We start from the raw sequence: 21,737 nt of genomic DNA on the forward strand, positions 1-21,737 counted from the left end.
CCATTTATTGTAGAAATGCTTAAAATCTCAGACATCACACTGGATGAAGCTCCTGCTAGAAATCTGTAATGCTTATGTCGAGGACTTTTAGAAGTACTTTAATGGACTGCACCATGAAAAACTGACCTGTTCCCTTCTGCCACCGAGCCTTTCTTCAGTTTCTCTATTCTGTATTATCCTTATTTGGTGTTATGGTTTAGTGTTAATATTACAGTGTTAATCCATATGTCTTTTTGATGACTAATAAACAGATTCTACAACCACCCAGTAGCATAGTATGATTCCCGTTAATAGAAACTCACCTTTAAGATAAATGTTCTATGGCATACCATTTGAACACATCAGTGTGTGTGAATATACATTTTTATACAGATTAACATGTTCATACGAATAAAAACATCTGTTTTACGGACGCGTTTTAATCGGAGTATTTATCTTGTGTTTAACGTCCGACACTTTTCGTGTGGGATGACCCAAGTTTATTAAAGCCGAAGACTTCTATGGATTGCGTTCAAGTACTGATGGAAAAGTCCAGCTTCGGCGGATGCAGTTCCCGTCTGCCTTTAACTCTATAGTTTCTATTTTTATTGTTTCCTTACACTGTCCCAGTATCACATTCTAGACGTGTTCGTTTTGGCTCTGTAGTCTGATGTAGCAATTTATAGAATTTAATAACCACAGAACATTTTGACTGATGTAATTCGGTTTCGTTACTTGTTATGTAGTGCTTCCCATAACATTGACGTATTCTAAAGTTTCTCTTCCCACGGCGTAACAGAACCAATATCCCTTATGTGCCCCCGTTGTGATTAAGCCTTTATAGGTCACGGGGTGGCAAAATGTGGTTTCCACATACGTTTTAATGTGTTGTGTAATAACCATCAACAGGGACAACTTGTGACGGATAGAGTAAAAACAAATCGTTTGTTTTATTTTTAAAAAGAGGAAGCCACAGTCTTTCCCGTATGCCGACGTTGTATACAACAGAAATCCTCCTCCGTCACCCTCTCCTCCGCATCCACAGCTGATGATGACCAGCCTTTTACGGTTAGCTGCCAATGCTACGGAACTTAGCGAACGGCTAGCAAAGAAGCGTCGTAAAAATGTGTATTGAAGAGTCGAATGAATGTCCTGTTTTAGACTTTACAATGGTGTGTTGTGGAATATAGGCTGGTCGTTTAAATGTGTCATTACGCTTAGCCGGCGTTCGAATAGTACCTTTAGTTCACTTAGTTAACTAGTTGTAGTTTCACAGTAACTAGAATCAGGAGTGTCCACCTAATCAGCTAACAGCTAGCGTTAGCCGATTAGCTGCCATACAAACGCAGCCAGTCTGTTAGGTTAGCTGTCTGCTTTGTAAACTAGTTTGGTTTCGCTCGTCAGCGTTTAAATTGTAGGGTTTTTTTTTACAAGCAGTATAAACGTAAGTATTCGTCTATCTTGAAATTGAATCATTCTGGTTTACTTATGAATTTAAATGTTGGAGTCAGTGTGACTTGGTTTCAGTTTAAAAGTCCTAATGTTACAATGCATTCTTGGTGGGTGGCTAACTGCTAAGCAGCTAACAGTAAAGCTCTTGTTTGTCAACAGAACTAAGATATCTCTGAAATTTAGTTTGTAAAAAGATCATTGATAACTGTCCACAGGCCAACTATAGGATCAAATAGCAAGACGTCGCATAGTAGTTTTATTGTTTGAGAGACTAAGAGCCAGTTAGTTGATGGTTATTTTCTACAAGGTGGTCAGTAACTAGACTTATTTATTACATAATTAAAACTTATATTATGGGCCGTGTTATTTCAGCTGCTGTTAGTAGTGACTGGCGGCAGAACACAATAATAATAATAAGCTGTTAAGGAGCTAAACATGCAGTTTTGACTTTCTCTTGTGTTTGTATTCCTTCGACAGCTCTGAAAGCCCAGGACGATCGATGGACCTGAATCCTGTGCTTTCTATTTTGTTCAGAGCTTTTCTCATTACATTTACTGACTCCTCCTGTTCCATATAACTTGCCATATATTATTACTCTTAAACCAGTCCCACATTTCTGCTTGGCAACAGTATGGTTATTTATGTTAAACCCACCCAGTCCACTAGGACAAGAATCCCCCAACACCAAGCTCTCCAAATGATATGATCGTTGCTGCCTGGATCACTTTCTGTGCCTGCAGGAACCTTGCACAGGTTCTGCTCTTCCTTGCCTCCTCAAATTCTCTTCCTCCATTGTGGGAGACCCTTGCCAGTGTGGTCTCCGGCACTGGAAACATGGGTAATAGCTGTGTGTGCCGGGAGGATAGTGACTTAGAGGATCATCACCATGGATCCTTGAGGGCCACCCGAGGACAATCTAGGCGAGTGGATCATGGTACAGGTGTAGTTCCTGATGGTGGAGAAGCTCGGAGCAGTCGACCTAGGGACCCGGTAAGGCCACCACGCCGAGGGCGAGGGCCACATGAGCCACGGCGGAAAAAACAGAATGTGGATGGCCTGGTGCTGGACACGCTGGCTGTCATCAGGACACTTGTGGACAAGTAAGTGTAGTAATTATATTGATAACAGAATGATATGGATGGAAAAAGGAGTCAGTACTGTTTGTACAGCTTTGAACTACATAAATATTCTGTAGTTGTCTATAATTAGCCAACTAAAAACAATCCTCCATCATCATTTCATATATATTGCTTTATATTGCAGTGTGAGGACATAAGAAGCACACACAACCAGGAGGACGTTTTGTTAATGCTGTTCTGTCTACCTTTTGAATAGTTGCATCCCTGTATAAAACATTCCTTTATATCTAAGGATTCAACAAGCAGAAATGATCTTTTAACAGGACTTGATACAGTGTCAGCAGACTGTAAAGTTTAGCTCATTCTATGTATGCATAGATTATTTGGAGGACCATCAGACAGCTGCTTGCAGCTATTTGTTCTTTTACCCTTCAAAACCAGTCTAACCCTGAAAAAATGGATTATGTTAACTTGCTGCAATGATCTAGCACATTTTGTGTTCCTCCGTAGAGCAGAGCACTTTCTTCCTTTTTCTTCTCTTCCAGAGAGCCATAATTGGCTTATAAAAACTACTTGGTGATCTTTTAGGGTTTTTATCTGCATTGCTTTGATTAGCTTTGAGAAAAAAGTATGTTTAGGTTCTTCAACATGGCCTGTAGCTCTTAAGACAGCATTTCAGCATAACCTGTGTTATAACAATTTGTTGAGCTGCATGTATGTTTTTCCATTTACTGTTTTTTTTTTTTTATACACTAAACAGATTTTCTAGCATAGGCTGAACCTTAAACTTTATACTGTACCTGGTCTTGTGTCAGTTATGTCCTTTCAATGTCCTTTCTTGCTTGACTAAAGGTAAGCTAGAAGGGGAAAAGGGTGACAAGGGTTACAGACAGAAAACATTAAATAGAAAGCAAAATTTAAAATGCTATGTGGTACATCTACCCCTAAAAATAACTACCTCGATGAAATTTCTGTTCTGTTTTTATTCATTGCCTGCTAAAGAACTTGAGTTACGTATTGTATAGGTACAATTGTTTCTATGTCTATTTTGAAAGGTGACATGTTAAGTAGAGCCACATATGTGCATTAATCTGTTAAAATCTTAACTGCCTGCAAGAAAGAGTATACAGAAATGTCACTTCCTAAGGAGCCCTTACAGTTTGAGAATGAAAAATGAAATGAATGAAAATGAAAAGATTTTCTTTTACAATTTTACAGAGTTTTGTTTGGAAGTCTGAAAATCAAGCTGACTGGAGCTGTGACTGACTAAAAAGAGCGTTTTCATTTTGAGATGAACCATGACAAGCAATAGTAATAGCAGCATCATTATCACTCATTAAAGTCAATCCGTTACAATTATACGCTTTCCTTAACCTCTCTGTGGCATAACATTACTCTCTATTACTGGGATAACCGAGATCCAAACACATGAATCGTTGTTTTCTTCATTTCAGATTAATTGATCTCAGTGTCATAAATACTGAGTTGAATTCGCTGGTTGACATCTTTTACTCGGAAACACCACATATATATGTGTAAAGCATATATCTAAATAAACATAGAATTTATAAAATTCAGAACTTGGTTTGTAACATAAAATATTCACATACTAATACATCAAAATGAGGCTGTTATCATAACAATAAGTAGAAAGCAAACAAAGAGAACTTGCAAACTTGATCACTTTGAAGAAAGCACATACATGTCAAATGGGCTCACTTTATGGAATAAAGTCTGTGCTGCATAGCTGTCAAAGCAATTGCTATTGCTTGTTTTCTGCTTAAGTTATGGATGGCTTATGTAGTAGGGCTCACATCCCTTCAGTTTTCAGTGTGTTGGCTACACATAATCATATTCTTTGCAAACTCTGTTTTGTTTTACAGTGACCAAGAGCCCCCTTACTCCATGATCACTTTGCATGAGATGGCAGAGACAGGTAAGCTAAAAATAAAAACATTCATTTCCACAAAGATTGTTGCTGAGCATGAATTCATCAGGCAGCAGTTTGTCTGCTAATTACCTGGCTATTACCATCCCTATGGTGAAGCATTGTGGCAGCATTAGGCGGTGGGAGAGCTTCGAGGCAGCAAAAATTGTCAGGAAGACTGGTCACATTTGAGGGATAAATGCAGGCAAATTCAGTGTCCTTAAAGAAACCCTGCTGCAGACTGCATTAAACCTGTGATACCCCTTTTCCAGCAGGGCAGTTAGAGAGTTGTGAGCCAGTTTTTGCTGTTTTACAGCTTAAATAATGACCCTCTGCCAGGAAAACTATTTCAAGCACAAAACCAACTCTGCTGGTCTACAACCAAGAACCGCTTTAGTCAGCGGATCTTGTGTAATGATTTGGCCCTGTTGTGACTCTTTAAACTAGCCGGTTCTTAGAAGATTTGAAAGTTTAACCAACTCTGAATAGGAACCATACCAGCCTAAAAGATTCATCTAGTAGATGTTGGTGGAAAAGGGGTATACTGGACCCGTGTTTTACCATTTAGCATGACATTGGGCCATAGCATAAAGCCAAGACAAGTGACTTCAAGACAAGTCTTAATGTCCTTGAGTTGCTCAGCCAAATCATCTGAGGAGAGACCTGAAGATGGCAGCTCACAGATACTTAATGTGATGGACCTTGAGAGGATCCGCCAGGATGAATGGGATAAACTGCCCCAAAACACTATTTCAACTTTTTAAATTTCAAATTAAAGATATGGGGTGTGAATTAAAAAAAATAGTCTTGTTCTCCTACTATAATATAACATACAGTATTTTAAATGGTCCAAAAAAAGTTGGTAGTTAGTGCAGCAAGTTAATAAAATATTAAATAGTTTGTTTTTTTCTTTTATTCATTTATTTTCTTGTTCAAAACTGCTCATTGTGCTTTTATGTGTATTTGGTTTGGTGTGTGTGTGTGTGTGCTTATACATATGGCAAGAGATACACTCATGTAGTGTGTGTGAGAATGCTTGTGTTTATGCTTATGTTGTAGCTTTTGAATTCTTGTTTGGCTCCTCTATCATGCACATATGGTGTTTGATGCTCAAATGATGTGGTGTTGTGTGGCTTGAAAACAGCCAAGATACTGAATCCTTAAGGCAGCCAAGCAGCAAGTCAGTCATTCACTTTCTGTTTGACATGTGGTTTGATGTTACATTATTCATAAGCCAGATGGCTTTTATAAGTGATAGAAACAGCAAGTGTGTGTGTTTTTTTTTTTTTTTTTTTTTTTTTTATTTATTTAGGTTTTCATGACTCACCTAATGGACAGGAAATTGCATTTGTGCTGCACGTGATACTCATAATCCAGGAGACTGTCTAACAAAGAGATTTAAGCAGAGCTCAATTACCTCAATTTATCTGGTTTCATAAGGACTAACAGTGGCAATTTCATTTTAACCCTGAAAAAATGGCAAATTTATTTATGCTGAGTTGTAGATAATTGTATTTCTGTGAATGGTTGGATGAATTACTGAAGTTGAACCTCAGAGCCTGCCTTTCCCCTTTCCCCTCTTAGATGATGGCTGGCTAGAAGTCGTTCAGTCCCTCATTCGAGTGATCCCATTGGACGATCCTCTTGGCCCTGCAGTGATCACTCTCCTGTTGGATGAGTGTCCGCTGCCCACCAAGGTAAGTTGTGTGTGTGTGTGTTTGTGTGTTTGTGTAGTTTGTACTTGTATTTGCAACTTAGTGAGGACTAAAAAAAAGGGTTTTCTTTAAAGAGGGAGGAGGACTCCGATCTAGTCTTCACTTTTTTAAATAGTTGTTTGCGTGTTAAAGTTTTTTAGGATAGAGATAGAATTGGGTTTAGTTAAAGGTAAGGATTAAGGTTAGCTGTTCAGTCAGGGTGTTAATGAGTGGCCTCACAAAAATGGAAGTGTGTGTCTTTATGTGCATGCACATACCAGACCAAGAGAAAAGCTGGATTGCCAACTGGGCAAAGTGGACAACTGCCTAAAGCTTGTTTTACGGTTCTTTGTTTATTAAGGGCGATATGACTGAAATAAATTATTTATTTTCTTTTCATTACCTTCATTCCTTCCTTCCTTCCATCTTGGTGTTCTGGACATTTCACTATTTTGGTAGATTTTGAGATAAACTCATGTTCTAGTAAATAGCTACCAAATGCAAATATAACTCTCAGAACCACCATCAGACCTTTTTATTTGCCTGATAGGTCATGGAGTAACAAGAAAACCAGACACATCTGGCCATGCAACTGCTTGCCAGCCATTTGTTCCACAATTGCCACCAAAAGTGTGTGTATGTGTGTGTGTTTGTCTGTGTGCGTGTGTGCATGCACACTCAACACTTTACCTGCACTTGACTTAATAGGTACAGATGTCCCAAGCCAATTCTCAGGGTCAATATCTGGGTGTATACATATTCATATTTAAGGGTTTGAACCACATTGCAATATCCCCTGTTGCTGACACACATGTAAAACAGCTGTGTTATTTTGAAACTAATGTTAAAGCGCATTTTCCTTATGTTCTTATTCTGAAACAAAGGGCAGTTGTTAACCTTTTTGCCAAATAAACGAAAAACATTTGGGCAGAACTCTGATATGAACCAAACTCTAAATTTTAGCAAACAGAGGTCCATCCCTGTTTTTAATAAAGAGCTACACTAGATGTGTGGTGTTAGATTGACGTGTTAGATTAAGATACAGCGGGTCAATGTGCCATGTACATATTTAATAAAATTTTACCTGAGATAAACTATGTGGGATTAAACTTGGTATTAGCAGATAACAAATAATAAAGGACAGGGTTAGGGCCAAACTTTGAGCGGGATATTTCTGTTTTTGCATTATTCATCATAAACTTGTGGATTGTTAGATTTTGCGACATGAAACATTTCATCATCATTTCAAACGTTTGAATTATTTGACAATAACTGTATGTAAATTAGATGTAAATTAGTTACTAATTCATATTCTCTTTTCAGGATGCTTTACAGAAACTCTCAGACATGTTAAATCTGAGTTCAGCTGCAGCACGACAAGACGCTTTGAATCCTGCTAAACACAGAAACACAACAGCTGTGCTAGGATGCTTGGCAGAGAAACTGGCTGGTAAAGTCCATAAGTTTTTTTGTTTGTTTATTTGGGATTATTTAAAAAAACAAACAGTAAAAATTTGTGGGTTTCATTGCTTCTATTGGCATGTTACTCACTCTTTCTAACAATGTAGACACTTACATACACAGATTTAAGGAGTCCATCTAATTACAATGCTGTGCATTAGTCAACATGAGAGTGTTTCCGATATAACCCTTAGTCAATGGCCACTCCAGAGATTGTCCGGAGTGGAACCATCCTCACATGTAAAAATCATCTCAATTTCTGTGCACGATCAGCGCGCATAGGAGGAAACAGTGTTTTATCTACAGCACATCGGAGCTGTGCATCTAATAAAAAAAGGTCCTATCACTCGACTTCCAACCAAGACGCCCACTCACTCGCTTTTAATCCTCCCAATGATTCGCGACAGGGCAGCGCGCTACATGTGCAAGCTCACGCGCATAATACAGACATTGTACTAGGGGTTGAAGGATATAGTCTAGATAATTTAGGCAGCATTTTACTGGGACATTTGTGTTCACACATATGTACACCTCCTCCTAAAAAAAGTCAGCATAATGTCAGAATTCCAGTGCATGCCTGAAAGAAGCCATGGATTACATAGTGTGTGTGTGTGTGTGTGTGTGTGTGTGTGTGTGTGTGTGTATATATATATATATATATATATATATATATATATATATATATATATATATATATATATATATATATATATATATATATATATATATATATATATATATATAAAAATTGTGGGCTTTTCTATTATTATTTATTTTATTATTTTTTTTTTAACCAATGACATCATTATATTATTGATGGACCTTAGTGGTCAGATTTTGTTTGACACCTAGATTATATTAGAAAGTCTCTGTATTCACAACATCCACATCACTGCCGCAGTGGGTATTGTTAAATCATATGTGTCCTATGTCTACAATTGGCCCTGATACCTTGATTTTGATTCTGGACCCTGAATAAACCTTTTTTTAATTTCAATTTTATAAAATCCTTTAAAAAAACACATTATGCAAAAACTCTTTGAGGCATTTTAAAAGAATAAAGATCCATTATCACCTCCTCTCTGATGTGGTTTACAGCTGGTACAGAAGAGAGAGGGGCTGTCTCTCAAAGCACTCTCCGAGAGAGAGACCATCAGAACATCCTCAGTTTTACAATGTTGGGCGGAAGGTTACTGTACATACAGCAGTTTTCAATACTTAATGCATCCAAGCAATGTTCAGCACCTGAAATATAAAAGGTTAGATACCAAGTCCTATACATTGCACAGATACAATTGTTATGGCTTCTGGCAGCAGGTCTTTATGTAGCTCTGCAAAGTGATTACTCCCACATCTTAACTCGGTTACTCCATATTCCTGATAACCAGTGTGCAACCCCTCTTCAAGTCAAAATGATAACACCCTTTAAAAACTGAGAAAAATACTTTATCTTTGTGACATACTGTTAATACAGTATGTACATAGTTCTTTAAATTAAAAACTGTAATTAAAAAAACATGCCCATGAAGTTGATTCATTAGATTTGTTTGTTCTGTTTATGTGGGCACGGTGTCGACTGATTCTTCTGCAATAGTAAATTAACGGTAATGTTTTTATAGTTAGTTAGGTTCACACCTACTAGCACAGGTGTCCTTATTAGTGATGATGAAAATTATTTTTCACGCTTCATTATTTTAGTTCGACAGATAAAACTTAGAGGTTCATGCAGTAGTAATTTAAAGCTGTTGTTTTATTATTCCCCCTTTCAGGACCAGCCAGTATTGGACTATTGAGCCCTGGAACGCTTGAGTACCTTCTGGAGAGCCTGGTGAGCAAATATAGACAAACCCTATAGTGGCAATGTGATCTTTTTTAATTTCCTTGTGATTTTTAAGAAATGTATATTTATCTGTGTTCAAGTTAAGTTTATAACTGATAATTATTTGATCATGCCCATCATTGACAATACCAGAGGTCAAGAACCATTGGACTTTCTGATGATGTATTGATGGTTAGCTGGAAACCACTTTATGACTATTCAAAAATCCAACAATGCTCATTAGATTATAGGCATACATGTCAGAGATTTATTGCCGAGCCATTCAAAACAATAGTGGAAACTCTTTCTTCAGAATTAACTCCTCCTCAAACTCTTCTAAGGTGTTAGCTTGTTCTTGTAGGCTTGGTAAGATGCCCACGTTGGCAGCATATCCCAACACACGATTGTTTAATTATATAGTCAATAGCACAAAATTACTACAGTTGTATCATGAAGAATTGCTGATGATATTTATTATATCAATATGATATGACACATACTCAAGCAACAAGATAAATGCAGAGGTTTACAGGAATTTTGTGTGTGTGCTTAGGTTCAGCCACTTGTATCATGTATCTAAAGCCCCTGGACAACATTTTCTCATTTAGCAGTCTAATGATCCTAAAGATAAGACCAAAGCAATACAAGAGCTTTTAATTGTAAAGAGGTAGAATATTTAACATTAGTCTTCAGGGTAAGGGTGGCTGCAGTGACGGCCTGGAAGAACATCAAGAATATACAAAGTGTCTGCTGACATCTGTGGGTTGAACACTTCAGAGATTCACTGACTGCAACACAATTTTCCACAAAATATTAGCTGAGATGGTTTTGTTCAACTTAACAAATGTCTGTCCCATTAGTTTTGAACCCCTATACTTAAACCTAAAACTTGGCCCTCTAATAAAGTATTATTTTATTTTAAAATGGATCTGCTTAAACCCTAATTAGTGTGTAACTGTCTAAGTAGTTAGTCTGAGGTATAATTTCAGATCATGTGTAGTATTTTTGTATGATGGTAAAAGGCTGTTTAGTTAAATTATTCAAGTTAAGAAGTTCCCTAACCTATGTCAATCTGTAACTCTTCTTCCAGAGCTCTGAAGCCCACCCTACTGTCATGCTGTTTGCTCTCATTGCCTTGGAAAAGTTCTCCCAGACAAGTAAGTTTGCTCTTGATTTCTTAAGGCTGTTTTAACCTAAAAATAAATGACGATGCAAATGGAAATTCATTACAGAGGAATACAAAAATAAGATTGATAATTCATTCTCTAAGCAGTGATGTGGTTTGTATGTCATCTGGTTTAACAAACCAGTCTTCACTGTGCCCTTAGATACAGGTTAGGTCACACTGCTTTAACTTTTTTTTTACAATGCTTTTGATTAGGTATTTATTGGGTTATCCTTTCTCTTCATGCTTCTACCCTCAGGTGAGAACAAACTCACAGTGTCTGAGTCCTGTATCAGCAATCGACTTGCTGTCCTAGAGTCATGGGCAGATCATCCTGACTACTTGAAGAGGCAGGTCGGATTCTGCTCACAGTGGAGCCTTGACAACCTGTGTAAGTAGCCCCTATGTTTTCATACTTTCTGTTTGTGTGGGATCACATGCTGGAGAGACAGGGCTTTAAATTGTATACTTATGAACAATGTGAGAAAATTTCCTTTGTTGTCCCCACTAGTCCTTAAGGAGGGTCGTCAGTTCACCTACGAGAAGGTCAACCTCACTAATATCAATGCCATGTTAAACAGCAATGATGTCAGCGAGTACCTCAAGATCTCCCCAACTGGACTAGAGGTTAGTCTGTATGTCTGCTCCATGCAAATTTGTTAGTCCTCGGGGACATCCACGTGATCAGTTGCAGACTCGCACCTTTACTAAAGTATTGAAGTTTTATTACTCAATAGACCAATAGAAATCTTTACGTGTATACATAAGATCTGGTTGAATCAAGAACAATTTCTTCCTCGTCTTTTTGTTTTCATTCTAAGGCCCGATGTGATGCCTCATCCTTTGAGAGCGTTCGCTGTACATTCTGTGTGGATTCAGGTGTTTGGTACTATGAGGTAACGGTCATCACATCAGGTGTGATGCAAATCGGATGGGCCACTAAGGACAGCAAGTTTCTCAACCATGTAATCCCCTTCAGTATCTTAACAGTTTAGTTTTCACATTCTATTTCTCTGCAAGGACATAATTAAGCTTTTGTCTGTGTGTTACAGGAGGGTTATGGAATAGGAGATGATGAATACTCATGTGCGTATGATGGCTGCAGGCAGCTTATCTGGTACAATGCTCGCAGTAAACCTCATTCTCACCCCTGCTGGAAGGAGGGTATGCACAACATATACAGTCATTACCTAGGACTTTTATTTTTCTATTAATTAATCTTAGAAAAAAATTGTCACTTTAAACTATACATGAGAGAGGACACAAGCTTTAAATGTCAAACTTGTTTGTTTAGAGCTAGTTTTATTGTAGTTGGTGTCTCTGAAGTGTTTTTATGATTTTTTTGTGCCCACACTCTGCTGTCACTGCCAGCATTGAGGCCCTGATGTACCTCCTACATGGAGGGATGATATTAAAAATAGCACGCCAAGACATTATTCTGCTTTGTGTGTGCATGTGTGGCCTGTTTAGGAGATGCCATTGGCTTTCTCTTGGACCTTAGCAAGAAGCAGATGATCTTCTATCTGAACGGACATCAGCTGCCACCAGAGAAACAGGTCTTCTCATCAGCCACGTACGTTCACACATGCACTTTCTGAGTTTCTGTGTTTTATTTTATTTTATCTTCAAAGGTTCTGGTTTCAGTGGCCCTTACTTTGTTCCTCTTTTTTTTCTGTCCTTTTTTTCCCTTTTTCACACTTTTTTCCAGTTTTTTTCATCCACAATTAAACTCTTTCTCCCTTTCATTTCAGTTCCGGTTTCTTTGCTGCAGCCAGCTTTATGTCATACCAACAGTGTGAGTTTAACTTTGGGGCCAAGCCTTTCCGTCACCCACCTTCTGTCAAGTTCAGCACCTTCAATGACTTTGCTTCACTGCTGCCCAGTGAAAAAATTATCCTACCCCGGTAAGAAATTAAACAGGAACTCTTTTAGATTTATTTATTTATTTTATTTTATTTATTTTTTAATGGTATCTTTAAAAATAGTCATCCACCTCAGAGTTTGGGAAGGCAGTGTGTCATCTGTTGTCCTACCAAACTATCTTCTCAGTGATTTGTTTGCAGACAACATCAAAATGATGTAGGTATGGATGATACAAATATGAGTCATTGTTTGGGGTTGCCCCAATGTACACAGAGCATTTTTACTACTGTTTGATTTGTCAATTGCAATAAAAGAAGACATTTTAGAGCACCTAAATGTAGGGATAAAATGATCAAATTTTGTTGAGTTTTTGACTGACTCAACCTAAAACATTCTCATAGTATTATCAACACCTCTCTGTTGATAATCAAGAATTGAACATATAATCTTGAGAAATATGGGAATTATTTCAGGGTTGCACTTGTTGATGCTTGGAATGCACTAAATAGGAACTTGAAAAATGCTTCATATTTTGCATGCCTGCAGCACCAAAGTATGCAGGAAAAAGAGGCCAGCATGCAATGTTCAGTCATTAAACACTGACTTCATACAGTGCCGGTACTTCATGCTAATTTGCAGTGCTTAAGAGTCATATTATGTGTCTATAAATGCATATAATAATGCTTGTGTTTTTTCGTGTGTGTTTTTAAGGCATCGTCGTCTGGCCTTACTAAAGCAGGTTAGCATCCGAGATAACTGCTGCACATTGTGTTGTGATGTCATGGCTGACACTGAGTTGCGGCCATGTGGACATGGGTAGGTGTGCATCTGATTTTAAAATTGTTTGAATATTTTCCTTATGTAGACTACTTAAAACGACATTTTCCTTTTAAAATAATAATTGACTTTCTGTGAATTCATAATTAAAGATTTCCCTCTGTTTTTCCACATCTTATTCTAGTGGTATGTGTATGGAGTGTGCCTTACAGTTAGAGACGTGCCCTTTGTGCCGCCAGGATATCCAGACCAGAGTCAGACTCATTGCACATGTCTCCTGACACAGTTCCAGCCCCTGCTCCAGAAAGGAAAGAGGCACAGGCTCTATGGCCTCCTACTCTAGTCCCCTCTCACACAACAGGGCTGTGAGTCGTGATGCCAGAACTGTGAGTTCTGGTCAGAGGAGAGGATGGACAGGTGGAGAGAAAAAAGAGAGGAGATGAGAGGAGGGGAATCAAACTGCAACTTGGTCCCTATGAGCTTTCCCTCATTTACCTACATCTCCTCTTTTGTGTCCTTCTGACAACTCACTGCAGATGCTGGGCCAAGGATCATCCTCTTTCTACAAACAATGCATTTTTCAGAGACAAAGAGATGCGGGGAACAGAAACAGTTTGACCATGTTACAGCTAGAACCAACCCCTCATCTGCAAGACCTGCACAGAGTTAGCAGATGTCCTTTCAGATATGAGGACCCTACTGTGCTTACAGCCCAGAGGCTACTACTATTTAATCCCATCACCGTTTTGCACATGTTGCAGATCTGAAAGGGCTGGGTAGCAGAAGAAGAACACAGCTTTTAGTACAGTATTAAATCCAAGGTACAGATATTTTTAAGTTGCATCTTACTGTCATGTTTTGGGTATAAATATGCGAATTTGTGTTGTTCTTGAGGTAGCATATTCATTCACTTTTCTTAAGGTTGTACCAACACCTATCCTTTGGTCAACTTCACTGTCTGTACTGATTGATTGCCCACTTGTAGCAACTGCCATCAGAAAAAGATGAGCCAGAGTTTTTTTCTTGGTGTCTAAAAATGTGTTGTTCCTAGAGGTCAACTTTCTTATCAATTTTCAAAGTATGTTAAAAACCAGTTGTCATACAACAGAGGAAATTGATGACATAATTGTAGTTAAAAACTGCACATGTGAAATTGTATTAAGATTAATTGGTTTTCAGCTTGGCTGATCCTGCTTCTTTTTTTGTCTATATTGTCTTTAAGGAAAGATCAACACCTTTAAATCATTTATGTAACAACCACAAAAAATAAATACACAAGGATTAAAATTTACACAAAGTTCATAAGTGCATATATTTGAGGAGCAAGTGAGGGGACAGTCTACAGGTAAATTTCCACCACCACCTTCTAAATTTACCTTGCATTGGTTGATTGCTTCAAATGAGAAACTCAATCTTAAATCTTTGTGATTACAAATACACGTCTGTATTAAGGCAACTGATTAAAACCACCAGATGTGATTTAATTTTCTGTTATAAATGATGGTATTGATAATGGAAGCTTGGTTGAAATTTTGTTGACTGACTGTGAAACAAATGTGAAATTTTTGGGAATTGTTTGCTCAATATAGATTTCCTTAATATTCCAAGGTCATTGTTAAGATGTCATTTTGAGTCTGATTCAGCAGTGAAATTCTTGGCAAGATGTATGACCCACAGCACATTGACACGAAATAAACTATGTAGGCTTCAGTACAGGAAAGAAAATTTGTATTTGTTTCATTTGCTACAAACCACAGCACTCTTTGTGAGATTTCCTGCATAGAGAATTGATCTTCCACCATAGAGAATTGGACTTCTTTAAAAGAAGTTTCAGACCTGAAGCATTTTTCCAGGTGAATGGGTTAGACTTGTTTCCCTTTGTGCTTCATTTAAAAGCACATTTCACTGCACTCGATTTCACTTTCTGCCTCTCTTTTTGAGGCTTGTGTTTTCCATTTTCTGTCCACCGTTTACTTGAAACATATTTGGGTTGACTGAAAACAGGAAACAGTTGAGACAATGAACATGAGAGATTTGCAATTTGCATTTATAATGCGGCATAATTATACATTTATTTTGGTCATGTTGTTCCTATTACACCAAATTGCATGACCAACACCTATAAAATCATTCAGACTATAATGGAATGATTTCTAAAAGATAACATGCATCTCTCAGTATGGCAAAAGACTGGTCTAGTCACTGTTTGCTACTTTGTATTTCCTGGAGCACCTTAGACAAGTCACTGCGAGAACAGTTGTCTCATTCTACAGTTGTCTCTACAGTTGGAGCTGATGTTCAGGATTGTAAGAATAAGATGTGACTTGTATTTAAAACTCTTCTAAAGGAATTTTTCCCCAGAGTTCCCTATGATGTGATTTATTGAAAATGTTTTGTTTTCCTGGATTGTGATATTTGTAATAAATGTATGGTCATGTGATGCTCTTTGTACGACTAAGTGGAACGTGTTTCTATTTGACATCTCCTTTGCTATGAGTGTAAGAGATTGAAATGAGTTGTTCTTGGGATGAGACCATAAAGGGATGTGATAATACTTGATCATTTTTATAAATTTGTCAGTGCTCTGTGTCTCTCAGTAAGAGTGGTTTCAGATTAATAAATTATGTTCCAGATATTTTTACAGAGAACTGAAACATAGAGTAACAGAATATAAATATTAATATAAAAGTATCTATCCAAAAAAAGTATTGAAAATCCAAGCTTAGAGAGCAAGGGGATTTTGTGACGTAGTTATTTCAAGTCAGGATACAATAAATAGTTGTTTTAAAAAGAACTGCATCTCATTTAAACAAATCGGCCACTACTTTAAACTGGTGGCTATTTTTATGGAGGACAAAGGTCAGCATGGCCACTGAGCAGTCTGCAGCTACGCAGCCCCATACACAGCAAAATGTGACACTGTGCACAGAGGTGGTGGAAGTACACAAACTTAATACTCAAGTAAAAGTATTGGCCTAAAAACATTCTACACTACAAGTACCACTTAAAATCATTTATTCGAGTAAAGACCCTAAGCAGATTGTATACAGTTTACTTCAAGTCCAAAAATAAAAACTCCACTATACATTTTTATAGTCTTGACTTTATTCTGTAAAGTGCCTTGAGATGACTTTGTTGTGAATTGGCGCTATATAAATAGAGTTGAATTGAATAAACTAGAAAACAATATATTTTGAATAATACTTATTATAGTAATTATAGTTCAGGGATTATTGTTGACTGTTGTTTAAGCAATAATACATCGTCAGCATTCATAAGTCCCTAATCTTTTTTGTAACTTGGGTAGGAACCAATATGCAAATATTTTTTTGACCGGGACGGCACGCAAAGACGCACACAGATTCGTCGTTTCCTTGGAAACAGCATTATGTTCAGTATTTAACGTTAATATTCACGTTAACATGGATATCCAGGGACGAAGTAAGTAAAATAAATGTATTTGACTAACAGTGATAGAAAGATAATTGTGTAGATTAACATTGTTAGTTCGGAGAACAGACAAGTAGTGTAGCGTAGTGTAGCTAACATCGGTTAAAGTTCGTATTCATTTGAGGCTACGTTACAGGTGTTTAGATAAAATTAGCTAACGTTAACCTTTGTTGAGTTAGTCAGCTACGTTTGCTTTAACTAACTCCAATTTAGTTACCAGCTATTGTTATAGTGTTACGATGTGAGGATGTTTTGTAACTAAACCGTGGTAATGCTGGCTAACGTTAACTGTCTTGTTTTCTAGTTACATAGCGTACAAATTTGCCCTCTATGAAACGTTACTAACGTTTAGCTTCACATCCCCTCGCTTTTCAGACACACGGAGCTGCGGGGAAAACATCGTAGAAATGGTGGATATGGACGAAGAAAACTTTGCTACTTCAAGGTTGGCTGACTAACGGATACGCGATTATCGCAAGCTTCATTTTGTTTCCTATGTTGACTGTGCATGCTTTTAGCTTGTGCACAGATATTGAATGAGATTTCCAAATGTCAAGTCTAGCTAAGAAACATGGGGTTATTGGCAGTCGTACAGTGATGCATTCCTCCTGGCTTGTAAACCAATAGATTCACATTTTAGTAGTAAACTAGTAGTTTACAGGCTAACAGCAGATCCACCTTGCTTCCTTGTGAATATAATTATCCTCTCAAATGCATTGTTTTTACCTATAAATTATAGGTGTTTGTTTCATGTTGTTTCTTGTTCTCCTTATAGTTCCTCCGCTGCAGACACTGCTTTTGATGCTGTAATTGGCTGTATAGAGGACATCATCATGGGTAAGATTGGACATGAAGCTACTCTTCCTTTTGTTCGATGCTTCATCGAACTTTGGGTTTGTATAACATATTTCAACAGCCCTCGGTAAAACAAAGGATAAAGCCACTGAAAAGCTCTGAACGTGAGAAAACTGGCTTCTTTCTTGAAAAGGGAGATCACTGCTTTCGACTAAAGATCAACGGCTTTCAGCTTGTCCCTTCATGGGTCACCACAGCAGAACATTTTCCTCATGTTGATTTTGGCATGACTTTTTTTATGTTGTTCCTGCCACAACCGTCAACCAATTTTTATCCGGCCTCGGGACCGGCCCCAGGGTGGCCCTTGGTGGAACAGCAGGGTTACACCTGATAGGGTGGGATTCGATCTCGTGACTTTCTGTATCCCAACCCAATGCTCTACCCATTGATCTACCAGGTCCCCCATCACTGGTGTTTGCTAAATACAGAAATTAGGATTTAGGTTTTAAAAGGACAGGTTCACAACATTTTGTGTGAATTAAAAGAAGAGTCTGGTGTCCATAAGAACACTGAAACAGGATTTACCTGCTATAACAATTCATCCTGCTAATAAAGAGGTTTATTTGAGGGAGGCTTTTGTACTGTAGGGGATGAGGACTAAAATCCACAGGAAAAAATAATTGAAATCTATATCTGGAGGGAGATGGTAGGATTTAGCCTTCTTTCAAGCTTCAACCTTGCAGTTTGTTTAGCACAAAATTACCTCTTTCTGTATTCACTTTAAGTACATTTGACTACATTTTTTTCTACTATACAAGGACAAAAAGAGGATATTGGCCTACATCATTTCCATTATAGGGGCTGTAGAAAATAATTTCTTTATGGCAAGTATGAACAGGAGAATTGATTACAGCATGATAAAACTGTTTCCATTTGGACACCTGACTGTTGCTTTAAATGAATTTGAGCCTAGAAAAAGTGTTGTTGTGGGGTGGGTAATCAGGCAGTTATTGGCCAGTTATTATTGACAATAAAATCTTAAAGTGTTTCACCCATTAACAGTGAAGGTATGTGATGCTCTACGAGTCAATTCTTTATTTATTTTAGAGGAAGAGTTCCAGCAGCTTCAGCAGAGCTTCCTAGAAAAACACTACCTGGAGTTTGACAACTCTGATGAGAACAAGCTCAGCTACACTCCTATCTTCAATGAATATGTGAGTTGTTGGAAAAGTCACTACGACCTAGGTTAACACCCAGACCTGGCTGTATATTATAAAATACCTATTATTGTTATTCCCTAGTAGTAGGGATATTCCCTAAACTAAGACCAAAGTGAAAATAACTCATGTATGTTGTGTAGGTTGACCTCTTGGAGAAACACCTGGAGCAACAGCTGATGGAGAGAATCTCTGACTTCAACATGAACAATTTCATAGAGCTGCTCATGTAAGATGTGACACCAACTCTTTTCTGAGACAAACTCTTTTACTTCTTCTAGAGTAATGTGTAATTGAAAGCAAACAGTCAGCTTATACATTTGGTTGTTACACGTTACTCACAAGCAGCAATATTTTGCAGCAGGCCTCTAGGTGGCACACAAGTACATTGAACATGTGATGAGACTCTTGATAATTGTCCTTCTCTGCAGGCAACACAAAGAAGAGGTTCCTGGTGACATCTTTGACATGTTGCTGACGTTTACTGACTTTATGGCCTTCAAGGAGATGTTACTGGAATACAGAGCTGTGAGTTTTCTGGATGCTTGGAAAATCCTTAATACTTGCTTCATCGAGTATCACAACACAATATATGAGCTCACAGCTATCACTTGTGTTTCATGTAATCAAATCAAAATTTCTTAGGTAACCAGAGTAAGGTGCCACCAAGTCCATGTGGCAAAGAAAATGTTGGCTGGTAGTTTATTTAATATTCTAGAATCGTTAAGTAGCATAAAGTCATATGACACTGACTTAAAGCACTATCTCCTGATGTAAATAATAAAAATATGAGTATTGCATTCTAGCACTTAGTGAAAGGTAGTAAATAAATCTGAACTTATTCCAAAGTTTGCATGTGTGTGAAATTCCTTGGTGTCATACCAGCTGTACAAATCTTTGTCTTTCTAGGAGAAAGAGGGCCGAGGTCTGGACCTGAGTGAGGGACTTGTTGTCACATCTTTGATCCCAGCAGGCTCCAAACACAGTGGCTCCACTAAATCCCAGTGACACTCAAACACTTGAATTGCCTCCAAGTGTTCATGTACAGTTTTGTTCATGGGCCTTCAGAAAGATGTTAGGTTGTGATCAGTAAAGCTGTAAGCTTCAGGATACACTTCCATCAATGTAAAGACTCTGCACAAGTGAACACTAATGGTAAATTGGTATGTGCATACGTCTGTGTTTTATGTGGTGGACTGGCTGGCATGTGTGTTGCAGAGCCATACTGTAGGCAAAGAGTGATACTGGAAGCTTTTGACTTTCTACTCCACAAACACTCTACTTGACCTAATGTTTACTTGAAATAATCAAATGTCTTTAAATGAAATTTGAAGATGAGTGAGGCCTGGTGATAGTAGAAGAGAAATGCTTGTGTTTTCAGGTCATCCCAAGGATTCTCATGTGAAAGGCATCAACACATCTCTTAGTAGGTAGGGGACATCATTTGATATGACTGGATGTTTAAAAATGTGCTCTCTTTGCTTGATATGTTTTTCACAAGAACAGTTCTAATATATGTTTGAAGAAGTTTTAAATTATTTGGTCAGTTTGAAAATGTGTTGGATTGTTTTTTGCACCTGTGAATGTGATTCTTTTAATGTACAAAATTACTTTATGATTAGAAATCTCTACAATATGGTTTGAAGTACAGTGTCAAAGTTTTCTACTTGTTTTCATGTCACTGCTAAAATGCTGTTAAAATCACATTTGTTAGTAAAAGGATATTTTCAAATAAATGGATAAAGGCCTTCTTTGGAAATCACCAAGTTCTTTATTTAAACAAGTGCATATTTGAGTTGCAGCACTTTTCAACATTTCAATAACGTTTAAATTCTTGGTACAAAAACACAATATAGTTTATAAAGGCACATGCAGTACAACAGGAGTTCAGCATGTAAATTGGAAAAATGTGTTGCACAACAACTCAGTGAGTCACTAGTGGAACAATATTCGAATCGTCAGTCGTTAATGTTCTGCAGAAACACAACATCTTCTGACTTTTAACTTCACAAAATATTTAACTTATTCCACATATCTTTAATGTGTATATTTTTAAAGTGTCTGTGTAAGCACACAATCATCTGATTAGTCTGCAGAGGAAATCAAAACAGTTTTCTGCAGGAGACAGATGCTAGTCACATCTTTTGTTGCTATGTCAGTAGTTAAGAGCAAGAACAAAATCATGCTCAGTAAACAAATGACTACTTCAACAATAAAGTTCTCAATTCATAGGTTTCTTTGTGTTTCCCCTTAATAGATAACAGAGTAGAATACACTACTCAGGAGTCCCCACTGGGGAGCTCAAAGTTCGGGCTGTCACGTTCTTGTAACCAAGAATTCAGATCTATTTTCTTAATCCCCCCTCATAGGAACAGAAAGATTTGACCCTTTATGGTGTAAATTGGATCTTTACATGACTGACTATCCAAGGAGACAAGATGTTCTTTTGGCTATGATACAAAATACAATTTGTTTCTTCAAAGTTTTCTCTTCAGCCACACCCACTGGCTTCAAATTAAAATCTTCAATTGTTTGAAATCTATTTTACTTGAAACATGTTTTACACTATAGTTTAGCAGCACAGTCCCTTCTATTTTAATGTTTTAGATAAATAAGGCTGAGGGATTATGTATGTGTGTATGTTATGTTTAACTTTACTAGATGTGAAGTCATTTTACAAAACTAATACAGTCAATGTTTATCACATTTTCTGATATCATTATGGATTTTAAAGGTAGAATAAGTTCTGCCTTATGTGAATATAGATTATTAACTGCCTTTTCTCTCCAGTTGAAATTGTTAATTATGTTTGTTTGTTTTTAGAAGCTTTGCTCCATTGAGGCCACCTTACTAAAAAAGAAGAGTTTGGCATTTTGGGAAATGTGTTTATTTGCTTTTTGCTGAGAGTTATATTTTAACATTAATACTTTCTCATACCGTATCTGTGTGAAGCTACAACCCCTCACCTACTTTGTCTAATCTTGAAAAAAGTGGTCATTTTATTGGTCATTAAATGCTAAAAAGGTAAAAGGTGAAAACTGCCAAGCAAAGTTTATTCT

The 21,737-nt window shown here is 37.4% G+C and overlaps 2 protein-coding genes across 7 annotated transcripts; both read left to right on the forward strand.

The window, feature by feature from the left end:
- The first annotated feature begins 813 nt into the window (after positions 1 to 813).
- rspry1 (ring finger and SPRY domain containing 1) lies at positions 814 to 15,656 on the forward strand. Of its 6 annotated transcripts, none has more exons than XR_010914126.1 (16): positions 1,054 to 1,423; positions 1,909 to 2,531; positions 4,394 to 4,446; positions 6,022 to 6,134; positions 7,455 to 7,581; positions 9,362 to 9,420; positions 10,502 to 10,568; positions 10,836 to 10,967; positions 11,088 to 11,203; positions 11,398 to 11,541; positions 11,629 to 11,740; positions 12,047 to 12,149; positions 12,328 to 12,480; positions 13,151 to 13,255; positions 13,401 to 13,633; positions 13,753 to 15,656. XR_010914126.1 is itself a non-coding variant. In XM_067500604.1 (15 exons), exons 2-15 carry the CDS (start codon positions 2,134 to 2,136, stop codon positions 13,495 to 13,497), a joined length of 1,779 nt encoding a protein of 592 aa, XP_067356705.1. In that variant the 5' UTR covers positions 814 to 1,151; positions 1,909 to 2,133; the 3' UTR covers positions 13,498 to 15,656. The 6 variants fall into 6 exon arrangements, 4 of the variants coding, with proteins under 4 accessions (XP_067356705.1, XP_067356704.1, XP_067356706.1 ...); XR_010914127.1 differs by having other exon boundaries at positions 13,401 to 13,602; XM_067500604.1 differs by having other exon boundaries at positions 814 to 1,151; positions 13,401 to 15,656.
- An 894-nt stretch (positions 15,657 to 16,550) lies between these two features.
- Positions 16,551 to 20,491, forward strand: arl2bp (ADP-ribosylation factor-like 2 binding protein). The gene is made up of 7 exons (XM_067500611.1): positions 16,551 to 16,657; positions 17,042 to 17,111; positions 17,442 to 17,503; positions 18,569 to 18,675; positions 18,822 to 18,907; positions 19,110 to 19,206; positions 19,588 to 20,491. Exons 1-7 carry the CDS (start codon positions 16,639 to 16,641, stop codon positions 19,684 to 19,686), a joined length of 540 nt encoding a protein of 179 aa, XP_067356712.1. The 5' UTR covers positions 16,551 to 16,638; the 3' UTR covers positions 19,687 to 20,491.
- Positions 20,492 to 21,737: the final 1,246 nt, after the last annotated feature.

Source organism: Channa argus, chromosome 4 (assembly GCF_033026475.1).
Source record: "Channa argus isolate prfri chromosome 4, Channa argus male v1.0, whole genome shotgun sequence".
In the NCBI taxonomy this organism is placed as follows: Eukaryota; Metazoa; Chordata; class Actinopteri; order Anabantiformes; family Channidae; genus Channa; species Channa argus.

What these genes read in the sequence shown, in the direction of transcription:
- rspry1 (XM_067500604.1), top strand. Translation starts at nt 2,134, where the DNA reads ATGATCGTTGCTGCCTGGATCACTTTCTGTGCCTGCAGGAACCTTGCA. An exon ending in AGTGTCCGCTGCCCACCAAG is followed by an intron (nt 6,135 to 7,454) that starts GTAAGTTGTGTG and finishes TTCTCTTTTCAG; the next exon opens with GATGCTTTACAGAAACTCTC. An exon ending in ACAGCAAGTTTCTCAACCAT is followed by an intron (nt 11,542 to 11,628) that starts GTAATCCCCTTC and finishes TGTGTGTTACAG; the next exon opens with GAGGGTTATGGAATAGGAGA.
- arl2bp (XM_067500611.1), top strand. An exon ending in GAAAACTTTGCTACTTCAAG is followed by an intron (nt 17,112 to 17,441) that starts GTTGGCTGACTA and finishes TTCTCCTTATAG; the next exon opens with TTCCTCCGCTGCAGACACTG. An exon ending in TGTTACTGGAATACAGAGCT is followed by an intron (nt 19,207 to 19,587) that starts GTGAGTTTTCTG and finishes TTGTCTTTCTAG; the next exon opens with GAGAAAGAGGGCCGAGGTCT.